This window comes from Culicoides brevitarsis, chromosome 2 (genome assembly GCF_036172545.1).
Source record: "Culicoides brevitarsis isolate CSIRO-B50_1 chromosome 2, AGI_CSIRO_Cbre_v1, whole genome shotgun sequence".
Classification (NCBI taxonomy): domain Eukaryota; kingdom Metazoa; phylum Arthropoda; class Insecta; order Diptera; family Ceratopogonidae; genus Culicoides; species Culicoides brevitarsis.
In genome coordinates this window covers 5,602,815-5,618,306 of record NC_087086.1, presented here as the reverse complement: position 1 = coordinate 5,618,306, position 15,492 = coordinate 5,602,815, and the positions used below count along the sequence as shown (strand labels likewise).

General features: G+C 24.8%; 1 protein-coding gene across 2 annotated transcripts in view; it reads left to right on the top strand.

Annotated features, from left to right (window-relative positions):
• LOC134829744 (fibronectin type-III domain-containing protein 3A) overlaps positions 1-15,492 on the top strand; it is a 60,948-nt gene that overhangs the window by 3,272 nt on the left and 42,184 nt on the right. For both annotated transcript variants that reach the window (XM_063842980.1, XM_063842981.1), the window contains exon 2: positions 7,293-8,234. In XM_063842980.1, coding sequence (XP_063699050.1) covers positions 7,493-8,234 — 742 coding nt within the window. In that variant the 5' untranslated portion in view covers positions 7,293-7,492. The remainder of the gene's footprint in view (positions 1-7,292; positions 8,235-15,492) is intronic.

The window sequence follows — 15,492 nt, the reverse complement described above, 5'->3', positions numbered from 1 at the left end:
CCTCGTCGCACGATAACAATTGAAAAATTTTCTGAAAATGCGCACAGAGGGCGTAAAAGTCGCTTCCGAGCTATTTCCTAAGCCTCAACGACAATAACAAGCCAATTTATGATTACATTTGTAAAATTATTGTTCCGTTTCTCCCGAACAACAGGCAATTATCGTCCATTTCCATAAAGTAGTAAATAAACCGTTTAGGCATAAATTATGTTCCGTGTGCGAAAATCCCCGCCGAAAAGTCATAACATTACGATTTATCCACGAGGCATAAAATTACAGAATATATTATTGCGATATTTATTATATTATTATTACGGATACACCACATTATTTGTCAAAGTTAAATAGAACGACAACAATCACACATTTGATCGCCCACGCACTAAATTCAACAAACTCGAAAAAAAAAATATAGAGACATTCTAATCATTTTGTTGCTTGACATACTTCTTATTAAATGCGCGAAATTCGTAGCGAGATTGATATTTATTTTGTTAAGGATTGAAAAAAAAAATCAAATTAAATTTAACATATGGATATGCATATGAGTTTAGTAATAATAATAATTATAATATGGAGTTAAATAAGAATTATTACGCAATCCGAAACATGTGTTTGATATTGTGATAACCGTACCAAAAGGCAGAAACAGTGGGATAGGAAACTTTATTTTATATTAGATAATTTTTTGGGCGTGGAATGACCTTGAGATGGATTTGCAATAAAGATTTTGAAAGGTAGAAAAAAGTTTTGAAGAAGAGATTTGTGCAGATTTTGTATTTTTTTAATGCTTTAAGTCAGAAATTAATTTAAAGTTTTTTTATTCTGCATTTTTTAGGATTTAAAAAAAGTTAGCTCTTTAGAGAGATTTTTCAGTTTTTGAAAATGTGGCCTAAATTTTAATGGAAATTAGTTTTTAAAGAAAAAGTGACTTAGATTTTCATATTTAGCTCTAAATTGTTCAGATTTGAGATTTTGAAGGTCTAAATTTTGTTAGTTTTCGTTTTCAGCTCTTAACCTTTCAGAAATTCTTGGGCTAACTTTGTTAGTTTTCATTAGAAAGCTCTGAATCTTTTAGATTTTAAGTTTTAGAGTGAATATTTTTGTTAGTTTTTGTTTTCAGCTCCAAAAATGTAGAGCTAAAAGTAAAAACTAACACAAATTAAAGTCCTTAATTTTTAAAATCTAGAAGATTTGGAGCTAAAAATGAAAACTAACAAAGTTAGCCCAAGAAATTATGAAGAATTAAGAGCTGAAAATGAAATCTAACAAATTTTAGAACTTTTAACTCTCAAATCTGAACAATTTAGAGCTAACTATGAAAATCTAACTAAGTTTTTCTTAAAAAAAACTAATTTTAATTAAAATTTAGGCTTAATTTTTAAAAACTGATAAATGCAGAATAAAAGTCTAATTTTTAAAATTAAAAAAAAAACTAAAATTTTTAAGTTAATTTTAACAAAATTTTAGAGCTTCATTTTCCAAAATCATCTCATTTTTCCAAATTTAAAAAAATTCTTAAATGAATTAATTTTTTAAAAATTTTTTTCAACTTTTTTCATAATTCTAAACTAAATAATTTTATAAATAATTAATAATTTTAATAAATAATTTTTAAAAAATTATTATTTTTAATTAATATTATTATTAAAAAATTATTTTTTTTAATAAATATTTTTTTTATTATTCAAATTAAAAATATTTCTTAAAAAATCTTAATAAAAATTTTCTGTCCCTCTGTTAAAGTAAATTTCCATTTCAAAACGTTCCCATTATAGGCGTAGCTAAATTTTACGAACAATCAATGATTACAATAAATAAACGTTTACAAAACTCGTATATAATTTGACTGAAACAACGAAAAAAAAACTGAAGAAACAAAAAAAGAACCGGAACTTGATAAAAACCCAAAAAATAAATAAAATATAATAGAATTGTGCGAAAAAAACGTCGTTTTTGACTTGACCTACAATATGTTCGTTAGACATTCTCTGTTCGTCGTGGTGTGTTGAAATTCTCAAGAGTCTCCGAAAATTAATTTACTTTTCGTCATAATAAACGTGTCGTCGTGGTGTCGAAAACTTGATGCTGAACTTTTTAACCTTATCGACGATGAGGAAACTTTTCGGTCGACCCAAAGCAAAAATGCTAAAATAAAACAAAAAGTTTAAAAGTGTGTAAAAGTCAATTAAAATGTTTTTTGTGTGTGTATTATAAAGTGTACTATATAGCCAAGTGTTTGCTCGAAATTTAACAGAAGAATAGAAAATAAAACGGATGTGGGTCTCTATGAAGTAATTTTAATGGAAAGGGTAGGTTTTTGAACGAATGTGGACATGAATTGCTAACAAGATGTATTTTCACTTGTTGCATATTTTCCTTTTGTCATCATGGCTCCGAGTGAAATGACGTCAATTTGCGTCGAGACTTCTTCATTCAGTCCGTCAATTGCGACGCGATGAGTAATTTGATAACGGAACGTGGGAGTTTACTGTTGATGTTCAATAAAAGTGATAGGATTACACCGAAAAAAAATCATTTATCGAAAGTGAATGCAAAGATTATCATTTTTTGAACGAGGCGAGTGCAATTTAGAAAAATGTTTCATATTTTTTAAATCTAAAAAATTTTAAAAAACATTTTTAGGAATTTTAATTAATTTGTAAATTTAAAAAAAATCAGTAGAAATTCTAATCAATGACTTTTTTCTCTAAAAAAAATATTTTTTTTTATTTTTTCTGATAATTAATTATTTTTTTTCTTCAAAAATAGGCAAAAACTGTCAAAAATGATAAAACTTAATTAAAATTTTTATTTTTTAACTTCTTTTAATTAATTTTATTTTTTTCAATTCAAATAATTAAATTTTTTTGTTGAATTTTTTTTTCTCAAAAAATTTTTTTTTTTTTAAAAAAAAAAATAAATTTTTTGTTTCAATATTTTTATTTTTTTTTTAATTTTTTTTTTTAATTATTATTTAAAAAAATTTTTTTTAAAAAAAAAATTAATTTTTAATTTTTTAATTAAAATATTTTTTTTTGTCTTTTAGAATAAATTTAATTTAGTAGGTATAAAATAATATTATATTTTTTGATTTTTATTTATTTTAATTTTTAATTTATTTTAATTTAAATTTTAATTTTTTTTTTATTTTTTTAAAAATTAATTAATTAATTTTTCTATTAATTTTTTTAATAAAAATCTTTGCATTTTTAAATTATTTTTTAAATTCTTCATTAAATTACGTTTTAGATTCTTCATTAATTAATTATTCTTACTTGTAATTTTCAAAAAAAAAAAAAAAAAAAATTAATAAGGATGAAATATGAAACATTTTTCAAAATTGCACTTGCCTCAAACGTTGTCGCAGTGAATGAAGGATGATGACGAGGATGATATTTTTTTTTCAGAAATGCTGTTTTGTTGTGTGGGCGTTTAAAAGCACATACAATGTAGTTCTTTGATGTTTTTTTTAACTTCTTGCCAGCTAAACGCCTTCTTTTCATCCAAAACAATAATTGAAAATTTGTATTATTAACAAAGCAGTAATTGAAATTTTTGCGTATAAACTTTGCCCGTACATTGATCTCTCTCTGGAGAATCAAGAAGAGCGCGAAATGATGAATTATGACACGAAAAAGTTCACAAAGCCGCGTTTTTGTAATAAAAAAAAATTTTTTTGCTTGTAGGCGTTTATTATTTTTACTTTCAAATTGTTAAAATTCCGCGGTTCTAATTTTTTTTTAGTTTTTATTGCTACGTGATTGAAATAATGGTTCATCTGCTATTTCGCTTGATGACAGATTACTCTGATTTGCAAATTAGAAAATGCTTTGCCACAAACGCACATTAAAAATGGAGTGTGGCTAATTGACATCGAATTGATAACAAAAAAACTATTTTTTTTTCATTTTGTTCGAAAAAAAAACCCTTTGTTAGTTTAATTAACCGGCACATTTTTGCTGTTCTTCATGCAAAATCAAATCAATTGATATCTGCGTGCAACGAAAACACACAAAGGGAAGTGAAATGATATCATTATTCATGTTGGATTTGTCTGTTTTTTCTCTTTTTTTTTTGTATTTTTTGAGTAATTAGTAATAGACCGATCAGTCAGTCGTCATTCAAGTGAATGAACATATAGACGCTACAGTTTTATTCATTGGAGAGGAAATCAATCCAACTCACGGATGTGCAACTTTCAAGCGGTTTCAGACATAATATGATGAATATTGGCGATTGAATTAAGCGTTTGTTGAGGGATTGATTAATTACAGGATATGACAAAATTTGAAAAAAAATTAAAAGTGAAAGGCTTCTCCATCGAAATTTCAAAAATTATCTTTTTTATGAAATTTTAGGTACAAGAATGGACAAAATTTCATTTTTTCAGTAATTTATGGATAAAATTAAAAAAAAAATTCGGATCAATTAAGGCAAAAATTTAATATTATCTGTTTTACGCTTTAAGAAAAATTCAAACGAATTACATGAAATTTTATTAAAAATTAAATTTGAAAAACTTGGAGATTATAACGAAAAGCTTATATGAAAAAGCCTGAAAATCATCGAACTTCGTAAAAGTTTATGATATTTTTGTGATAATGTAAATTAAAATTAAAAAATAAATATTAAAAAAAAAAAAAAAATTAAAAAAAAATAAATTAAATAAAAAAAAATATTTAAAAAAGGCTCCGTTAAGAAAAATTCAGCAACCTAATAAATTTTATTAAAAATTAATTTGAATTACGTGATTCGATAAATTATAAAAAAATAATGTTAAAAAAAATTCGAACTTAAGAAAAGTTTGAAATTTTTGTTTAATGAAATTTTAAAAAAATTAATATAAAAATTTTGAAGCTTTAAAGTTTTTCTGAAAAGCTGTAATTTTTCATTAAATTTTTGAATAATTTGAATTATGATAAAAATTAAATTACAAAAAATTAAATTAAAATATTCCAAAAAATCTTAATTTTTTAATTTTGTATTAATAAATTTTCTTAAATTAAAAATGTTTGAGATATAAAATTTAATTTACAAAAAAATTTAATTTAATTTTTTATTAAAATTTTTTAATGTCAAAAAAATTAACTAAAAAAATTTTTTAAATTAAACTAATTTTATTTTATTTTTTAACGAATTCGTCTATTTAAAGAAAAAAAATTAAAATTAAATTAAACTAAATTAATTTATTTATTTAAAATTATGCAAAAATTTAAAGCCTCTAAATTAATGCTAAGAATCTAAAAATTCCGAAAAATTGATTCTGGGCTGATATTTTATAAATTTTGAAAAAAATATTTAGAATTTGTTTTATGCTCATGCAAAAGATTAAAAAAAAAATTAAAATCACGCAGAAGCTTAAAAAAAATAAATCTAATAAATTTTCTTCGCAATAATGCCCCATAATTTACACTCCAACCGCTTAATTACTTGAAAACTCTTATTTTTTGCTTTTCTAATCACATTTTTATTATTTTTGTCAACTAATGAGTCTACAAGATTCTTTTTTTTTATTAATTGTTATGGCCTTAATTTCTTTTGCAGATCCAACAATTATTATTAATATTGATGTCATTTTTATTATTTTTTTATCGTTTTGTCTTTCTCTCTTCCATGATAATCACTGCAAAAAATTTTCTTGTTGTTGTCATGTCATGAAAATGATATTTTTGTGCTAAGGTCACCTCGTTTGAATTAATCTTCTTACGAAGATGATGATGATGAGTTAAACACCTACTCAGTGAATTTTAACCGACAAAAAAAAGGACAAAATAAATTTAAAAATATTCTTTGCACCCCATTCAGTAATTTTTCAGTATCATCTCTGCTCCGTCATTTCTCTTAATGTTATTATTATTATTTTGCCCCCGCATCCTCTCGACACCGCATCACAATGAAATAACGTTATTTTGTAGAAAAAAATAAAAGGAAGAGAAAAGCAAAATAACTGCGTCACAAGACACGCCGAAGCATTAAAGAAGTGATATATTTATAAATATTTTTACGTGCGTGAATCTGTGGCTCGTTTGAGCCTTGCCTCGGTATTTCTACGACGTTCACTAATAATGACGTCAATTATTGTCGGCGGCGCGCAACATGTTGTATTGTCTCTACGTGGGCCTACGTTTTAGCCGACGACGACGAATGATTGAAAAGTGGAAAAATGGCAAGAACGGAGGATTTCTCTCGACACTTTTGTGTTCACACAGCATTTAAATGGGTAACACAAAAAATGTTGTTCTTTCATTTTTATGCCATTTATTTCATTTTTTCGTACGTTCAAGGGTTTTGTTAACATTGCGCGCCGCGGTAACCCAAAAATAAATATTTTCGCTCTTATCATCATCAGCAAAAATTTATTTCAAGGCTATGATGTGCGAATCGATAAAATCTTGTATGATAAAAAAATAATAATTAAAATCAATCAATATGTATTAAAAAAAAAAATGCCAGCAAGATAAGTACTTAATGTTAAAAAAGTAACAACCAATTACTTTATGGAGGGAATTACGTAATTCGCAAAAAAAATATTGTTAGGTCAGAAAATGATTTGAGCGCATTTTAGGAGATTTTTATCAAAAAAAAAAAAATTGGATGAAAGACTAAATTTTTTCAAGGCGAATAAAATGGCACATAAAAATTTAATAATTTTTTGGCAACTCATGCGATAGATAGACGTCAGTTTGGTCCGGGGGGAGAAATGTGTGCGTAAAATATAATTCAATTATTATTTTTTTACGAGTTTATTGATGATGATCGGCTCGATAAATTTTTGTTTGACGAGTTTTGTGACAAAAATCGAACGAGAATGAGTGATAAAAGCAGAAAAATATTTTATTTAGTCTGGCAAAAAAAAAATAATAATTTAAAAATTAATAATAAAATTTTATTAATTTGATAAAATATTTTAAAATTAAAAGAATTTAAAAAAAAAATAAAAATTAATTAAATTAATAATTTTTTTAAATAATAAAAAATAAAAAAAAAATATTTTAATAATAATAATAAAAAATTATTTAAATAATTTTTTAATAAAATAATTAAAATTTTAAATAATTATTTAATAAAAAAATAAAATAATTTTAAATTAAATAATTTAATTAAATAAATTATAATTAAATTATAATTTAATTAAATAAAAAAAAATAATTAAATAATTAAAATTTTAATTAATTATTTAATAAATAAAGTATAAAATAATTTTAATAATTATTTTTAATAATTTAATAATTAATCGATAAAACATATAAAATTTAATAATATTTTTTTTTTCTTTTTTTTTTTTGCAGATTAATTCAACAGTTATCGAAATAAAAAAAATATATATAAAAATTTTGTGTAAAAAAAATAAATAAATAAAAAAATTGTGCTGTTAAAAAATTAATAAAAAAATTCTAGATTTTTTGTGAAAAAAAAATAATAATAAAATAAAAGTGTTAAAAGACAAAAAATTAAAAATAAACCGGAAAAAAAATCGAACAATATTTCAATGGTTAAAGCACCGGCGAATTCGCCAGATAATTCGAAAAATTATCAAAATCCGCATCAACAGCAGCAAAAAGTTACCACAGTAACAACAGGACACTTTCAGCAACATTCCCAACCATTTAATTTTCAGAGCGGCAAACACGGTAAGAAATCCCGTCGTTTACAGCAAAACGTCGTCGCCGCCGCCGCAACGATGGCAGAACCGCCAGGAGTGAGTTCAGCAGGTCCGACGCTCCTCGTGACGACAGTTTCGCCAATTAGTGCTCCCACGGGCACGCCAATGATTGCCGTTGTAGCGCCCACAGCACGCACAACGCCCAATAACAACGCGAGTAACAACAATAATAACAACAGTAGCAGCAACAAAAACAACCTAAAAGGGAATCATTCGCCAATAAAGGCATCCGCGAATATTTTGCAGCAGCGAATTCACCCAATTCCGCAAATTTATCATGCCCTTCCGTTGCAAATTCAACCGGCAGCTTGGTCGACAGCAGCTCTCGTCGAGCCCGCATTCCATTTTGGACCCGGATTCGAACGTGCCTCGTCCATTATGGAAATTCAGAATCAACAGCGGCAAATGACGTGTCCAACGCACGGCACGCAAACCGTTACATCGACAAGTAATTCTTCTTCAAGCTCGTCAAATTCGTCAGCGACGCAGGAACATGTCGTCTTTTTCACCGTCAGTCAAGGCGTTTCGGTTACATTTCAGATCGGGAATAGCCGAGAAGTGGTGAGAGGTAAGTACAAAAAAAAAATGATTTTTTTTACATCATATGACTCTCTCGTGGATTGCAGAAAAAAATTAATAATTATTTCGCAATATTGCCTGCAAATATTTAACGCAATTATTGCAGTATCTGCACATTTCTATATTTATACTCAAAAAAAAAAACTGATCAAGTAAAAAAAATTGAAATCGTGTTTCATGCAAGTAAATGTTTAAGTTCATTCATTCACCCCGTTATTATTAATATACCAATATACTCGTGGAAACCTCGTAGAAGTTGTTGAAGAAAAAAAAAAGATTTATTTATCTTACGTAATAATTAAAACGAATTTATAGCTTATCGCAGTTAAATCAAAAATTGAAAAAAAAACGCTGCAAAAAACCGCTTTGATATATTTTAACATTTTTCAACTGTTCTTTTTGGTACGAAATTCCGCGTGCAAACTACAGCTGCTGCTGCTGCAACAAATTTCAAGTAAATCAAGTTGTTGGACTTTAACTCAATTTAAATAATTTTATACATGAGTTTTTAAAGGAAACCTGTTATTATTATAATTGTTTATTTTTTTTTTCTTGCGTTATTGCGGATTTTTTTTTTTTTTGCTTTATTTATAAAATAAAAGTTTAAATATATTTAATTAAATATAATGAATATAAAGATTGATGGAAATTGGGTGTAATTAACGTTTATTGGAAACAAAGAGAAGGCGAAGGAATCTTGTTGACACGCGGATCTTGTCTTTTAATTTTTCATTGTTTGGATCAAGAAATGGAAAAAAAGAGTGAAATCGAGTTTAGCAGTGATTGGAATGAAAAGGAAAAACATCGAGGGATAAAAAAAAATTTTAAAGTGACAAATTGATTTAAAATTTAGAAAAAAAAATGAAGTGACTTTATCAAATTCGTGATGCCAAAAATTGCAACTGAGTTAAAATTAAAAAAAAAGTATTATAAAATAGAAATAAAATAAAATTAAAAAAAAAAAAAAAACTTAAATTAAATAAAAAAATAAATAAATAAAAATAAAAAAATTTAAAAAATTAAATTAAATTAAAATAAATGAAAATAAAAAAATATGGAAGTTACTAAGAAAGTGAAAAAAAAAAATTTAAAACGCTCAGAAATTTAGTTTAGCCGAATAAATTTTATAATTCGATTTTTTATCGTGTTACATAAAAAATCATGAAGTTACAGTATTTAAATAAATTTTACAAAAAATAAGAAAATTTGCTTAAATAAGACATTTCCTATTGAAATATAGATGAAATTCTTTTTTAAGTCAAAAAAAATTTTTTTTTGAGAGATTTTGTTTGAAAATTAAAAAATCATACAAATGTTTAAAATTTCACATAAAAAATTAAAAAATATTTTTTTTAACAAAATTCAGTAAAATGAAAATATTAAAAATATTCGCTTAAAAAATAAAAATTATGAATTTTCGGAAAATTTCTGATTCTCAGAATGAATTAGAATTGAAAATTATTCTTAAAGACATTAACTAATTCCATTAAAAAAATTATATAAAATATGCAAATTAAAAATTCACAAAATCGATAATGGAAAAATTCGATAGAAATGAAAGTTGTTATTGACTTTCAGAAGAATCCCACAACTTGATTGGAATTAAAAAGATTTTTTCATGGTTTGAGTCTCGAATTGGCGATTTCTTAATATTAAGAGATTTCAGGCTGAAAAAAATTTTTTTTTTAAATATTTTGCTTGGTTTGAATTAATTGGAATAGATTTGAAGTCCTTTCATCGCCCATTTCATCAGATAAAATTTTCCTCTGCATAATAATTATTATCTCATCATGTCATCAGCAGCTCCTGTTAAATAAATAAAAAAAAGAAAATTAACAAAAATTAAAAATAAATAGGTTGCGATTCCAATTTTCCAACTACTTGAACATTTTTTTGACTCTTTTTTTTTATCATAATTAAAAGCGAAAAAACGACATAATAAGGCGTGACATTTGCACTTTATCTACGTCGACGACAACACGGCAACATAATTTAATACAAAATTCATTCATAAAGTCTCCCAAAATTTAATATATTAGCATAAATACCTCCCGTGAGACACTACTAAAAATTGGAAATACAACCATGATGAATGGCGCACAAAATGTGCCTCGAACACATTTTCGCACGTAGACACAAAAAGTGCAGAGGAAAAAAACATTAAAATTAATTATTTGCGTCAAAAATGTGTCTGGTGCGCAACGAGGCACATTATTTGTGCATTTGTTATTTATTTAAACAACACAAAAAAAAGATTCTACTTAGAATTCAGAAAACTAAATTCAGGAAACTAAAATGAAATATTTTCCGCTCATTTGGAGACATGCGTTTTTTTTTTTGCATACAATCCTTCGTCGATCTATCATCGCTCGAGCCGCTCCATCATTGTGTTTTTCATAATTTGATTATTATTATTATTTATTTGCAAATAAATGAGTTTTCGAAGAATCGCCGGATGTGGCTAGATAATCGTCACTGCTTCAGCCCTTGCTTTGTCTCGATTATTGTAGCAAAAATCGTTCACCTTCTGAAAAAAATAGAGAAAAAAAATAATATTTTTTATTATGAATGGCACATAAACGAATAACAAAAAAAGGAAATCAAATCATCAAGCGAATAGATGACAGATTATTATGTCTCTTCTTTTGCTGATGAACTTTTATGCACGCACGCTCGTTGATGGCGATCAAACTGTCGATAAATATGTCGCCATCATTACTTTACATCACACACAACAAGTTCTGCATTTCAATTTTTTTGTGAAAAAAATATTTTTTTGGCTCGAAAATATTGTCTGTTAGAAAATTTTTATTTTTCTTCGATTAATATTAGAATATTTAATAATTGGCTAGATGAAAATAATTTAATTTAATTAAAAAAAATTTGATTAATATATTTTAAAAAAAATCATTAAAAAATAAATTTTTATAAAAAATTTAGAAATAAAAATTAAATTAAAAATAATAAATATTTTAAAAAATTAAAAAAAAATAATTAATAGAAAATATTAAATAAAAATTTAAATTAATTGAAAACAATTTGTAAAAACATCGAAAAAATAAGAAATTAATCGAAGAAATGTGAAACGTAAAAATAATAAATTAATTTGAACAAAAAGAAATATTTTAAAAAATATTTACAAAAAAAAAAAAAATTAATTAAAAAATAAATTAAATTAATAAATTATTAATTACACTAAAATTAATTTAATTGAATAAAAAACATAAAATTATTTTTTTTAAATTAATTTATTTTTATTTTTAATAAAATAATTAATAATAAAATAATAAGATAAATTAATTGAAAAAATATTTTTTTGTTTTTATTGAATTGAGTAATTAAATTTTTAAAATTTATTTTATTTTTTAATTATTTTATTATAAATTATCTGAAATAAAATATAACGAATTTTTTTAAAATAAAATAATTTTTTAAATTAAAAAAAATCAAAAATAAAACTAAAAACTTTTAAAAACAAATTAAAAAAATTAAAATTTATTTTTTATAAATTAAAATTTTCTATTTCAAACTTAAATTGAAAAAAAATTAAAAAAAAACCATAAAAATAAAAAAAAATTAAAAAAAAAATTAAATTAAGAAATGCACTTTAACTAATAATAATTTGACGAAAACTTTTCCTATTTCATTATTTTTTGTCACTGCAGCTCCATTCGATTCAATGAACTAGAATTTATGCACAGACATCGATTCGATCGCAATCGAGTGTGTGTTGTGTTATTTATATAATGTAATCGAACTGTCATAAATTGTTATATAAATAATAATAACATTTTTATGAGCACACAGCCACGTACCGCACACAAAAAAAGTAGGAAAATGCAGCAACATGGTGCTTAAAAACTTTCAAATCAGACAATGTTGCAGAAAAAATTACACGCATTTTATGCTGTATAATGCTAATAATAATAAAAGCTATTACTTGCGTTTGTTACGAATGTATGTCTCGCTCTCTGTGCAATTTTTTCTTCTTTTTTCAAATAAAAACAAGCATACTTCAAATGCCAATTGTATATCATTAGACATTGGCGATAAAAAGAAAAAAACTGTGATTGTCCCGTTTTTTGTTTTGTTATTTCGCGAAGAAGCTACTGAAGAAGTTTTTTTTTGTCCTTCGATAGAGGAAGAAAAAAAATTTGTACCAAAAACACAAATGTACGTCAATCCGCTCGACTATTACAAATTATTAAATATTACTCGCCGTTCTGCGAATAAAAACGAAACAATAATAAAACGATTTATTTATTTATTTTTCTGCCACTTGAACTGCACTTGTACGCGTCGTCTCTCGTCGTCTTCGTCTCGTTATTAGCTTTTTGTGCAAAGTACATTGTGGGTGATGAATGAGCGAAATAGACAGACACTTGGCGTTATAAAGTTGCTGTGAAGAGCACGAGGAGTGGGAAACGGAAGATTTTGAACTCGAGATGTCTCGTTGGAGGACGGTTTGAATGACTTGAAACAATGTTTTGCCATCGGAAATTCCCATTTTTTGCTTTTTATCACGATTTGGGGGCAAAAAAATTAGAATTTTTTTATGAAGTCATGAAATTTTTCATCTGAAGGTTGAATTGTCTAAAATTAATTTATTTTTAGAATATTAAAAAATTACTCAGTATCAAATTTTCTTTAAAAATTCATTTAAAATATAAGATTTTGCTTTAAAATTCATTAATAACTCAACGTTAGAGTTTAATTGCACTAAAAATTAATTTTACAAAAAATTTGAAGTTTATTTAATTTTTTTTTATTTTTAAAAAAAAAACATATAAAAATTAAAAAAAAAAAAAATCAAAAATAAACAAATAAATTTAAAAAAATATTTTTTGCAGAAATACAATTAAAAAATTTTATGTAAATTACGAGATTATTATGAAAAATTAATTTAATTCAATTTAATTAAATTAATTAATTATTTTTTTATTTATTAATTTAACTAATTAATTTATTTACCTTTTTAGTAAAAATTTATTAAATTTAAAAAAAAATATTAAATAAATTTCATAATTTTTTATTTAAGATTTTTTTTTATTAATTAATTAATTAAATTAATTAATTTTATAAAATTAAAAAAAAAACAAATAAATTTAATAATTTTTAAATTAATTAATTGAAAATTTAATTCTTTATTTTTTTTTTTTTTTTAATTTTATGATTTTTTCTCCAACTTTTTTTAATTATTATTTTTAATATCTCGCTAAAATAAATTTTTAATCAAATTTCTACGAAAAAAAAAAATGAATTTATTTTAAATATTTAAATTTATTAAAAAATTTAAAAAAAATTTAAATTTATTTGAAAAATTTAAAAAAAATTATAAATAAATTTATAAATTAATCATTTAAATAAAAATTAAAAAAAAAATATTAAAAATTTATAAAAAAAAATTAATTAAAAAAATTTATTAAAAATTGGCAAAAAATTTTAAAAATGATCCAAAATTATTACTTCTGAGAGTAAAAAAAATTAAAGAAATTTAAAACTTTTACCTTAATTTTTCGAATAAAAATTTGACCTCTTCAACTGAAAATCCTTGAGTCATCCTTTGAAACATGAGAAAATTATCTTCTTACAATAAATTTATTTTCTTCAAAACATCTCTGACGTCTTTCATTTTCTACTGAGAAACATAATATTATTGTTCATTGTCCATTCTCATAAAAAAAAACTACCAATTCCTCGTATTTTCCGTATCTCATCCGTACTTACGATGCAGATTTTCTGTTGATGCGCAAAAGACATTTATTTTGCTGTATGACGTCGCCTTGAATTGAATGAAACTTCATTCATAGAGAGACAAAAAAACGAGAAAAATTGCATTTATCATTATTTTTATTATTTTCTACTATTTTTCATAGTTTCATAGCGAAAGAGAAGATCACTGCAAAAAAAAAAAACAAAATGAATTACGACGAAATAAGAAACGACGAAGGAGAGAAAGTCGGAAGTAACTGTGCGTCGTCGTTGATTTACCTGCAATTGTGCATCGGTCCAACGCGATGCGACAACGACTTCCTCCTGAGACCGAAAATTAATGAATTGTCACGTTTCGAGCACAAAAGTCGTCATTCTTTGTCATTCTTGGGAATTTTTTTAATTTTTTTCTCATGTAAATGCCAGTCAGTGTTAATGAAAAATTCAAACAAACACGCCTCGTTTTTACGAGATTTCTTGGCAAAAAGTCAACAAAGTCGAAAAAAATGTCGAAAAGTGTCGCGCCAGACATCGCATCATCATCTCCGAGAGACTCAGACAGCAAATAACTGTCACTTTAATAGAGTTTTAATAACTGTCAGTTAGTAGATCAGTTATGTGACACATCTTCGCGAGCATGAATGAGTCGTCAAAGCAACAGGTTGTTATGCGTGAGTAATTCCCGTCGTCGTCGTCGTCGTCGTTGAGCAAGAAAATAAAAAAAAAACTTCATTCACGGAAGGATTGAGCTTGCGATGTAACCAATCAATCATGATGCTTGCCGTTCATTGCAGAAATATTCGATAATTAGATATCGCCAAGTCGCAAGTAAGACAGTAAGTAGTAATTATTTGTGTACGGAGCTGAAAAAAAAATGAATGAGGTCGAATTTATCGTTGTTGTTGTAATGTACAATAATAATAATAAAATAATGATACCCAATCATCGGTATGTGTGTGTCTGTTGTTATTTTATACTTTTTCAAACGTAAAGAGGCACCAACACTGCGGCAACTCGCGCGTTTCGTTCGTACGACGAAGCAACGAAGAGAAATTCTTGAAAAGGTTATCAACCTATATATGAAACTAACATGTTGTTATTATTATTTGTTGTTGTACGGCAGTCTCGCTGTCCGCCGCATATTCTGTACTGGCACAGCGATGTCTAATAACGTACAATGCAAGTACTTGTATGGCGCTGTTGAGGCTTTTAACTACAGGGCGATCGTAAAAAAAGTGATAAAAAGACATTTTTTTCATATTTTTACGAGAATTTTTCTCATAAAATTAAAATTATTTAAGCATGAATTCTCAAAGTTCAAAAATTCTGAAGATTAAAATTTTTAAAAGATTCAAAATTAAAGTTTTAATTAAAATTTTCATAAATTTATGTCTTAAAATAGTATTAAAAAATTATTTTTTTAATTTTTTTTTACTAAAAAATAATTCGTAAGAAAAAAAAATAATATTTTAGAAAAATTATAAGAAAATTTTTAAAAAATTATAAAAAATTAAACAAAGAGCTTCAAAAGATGC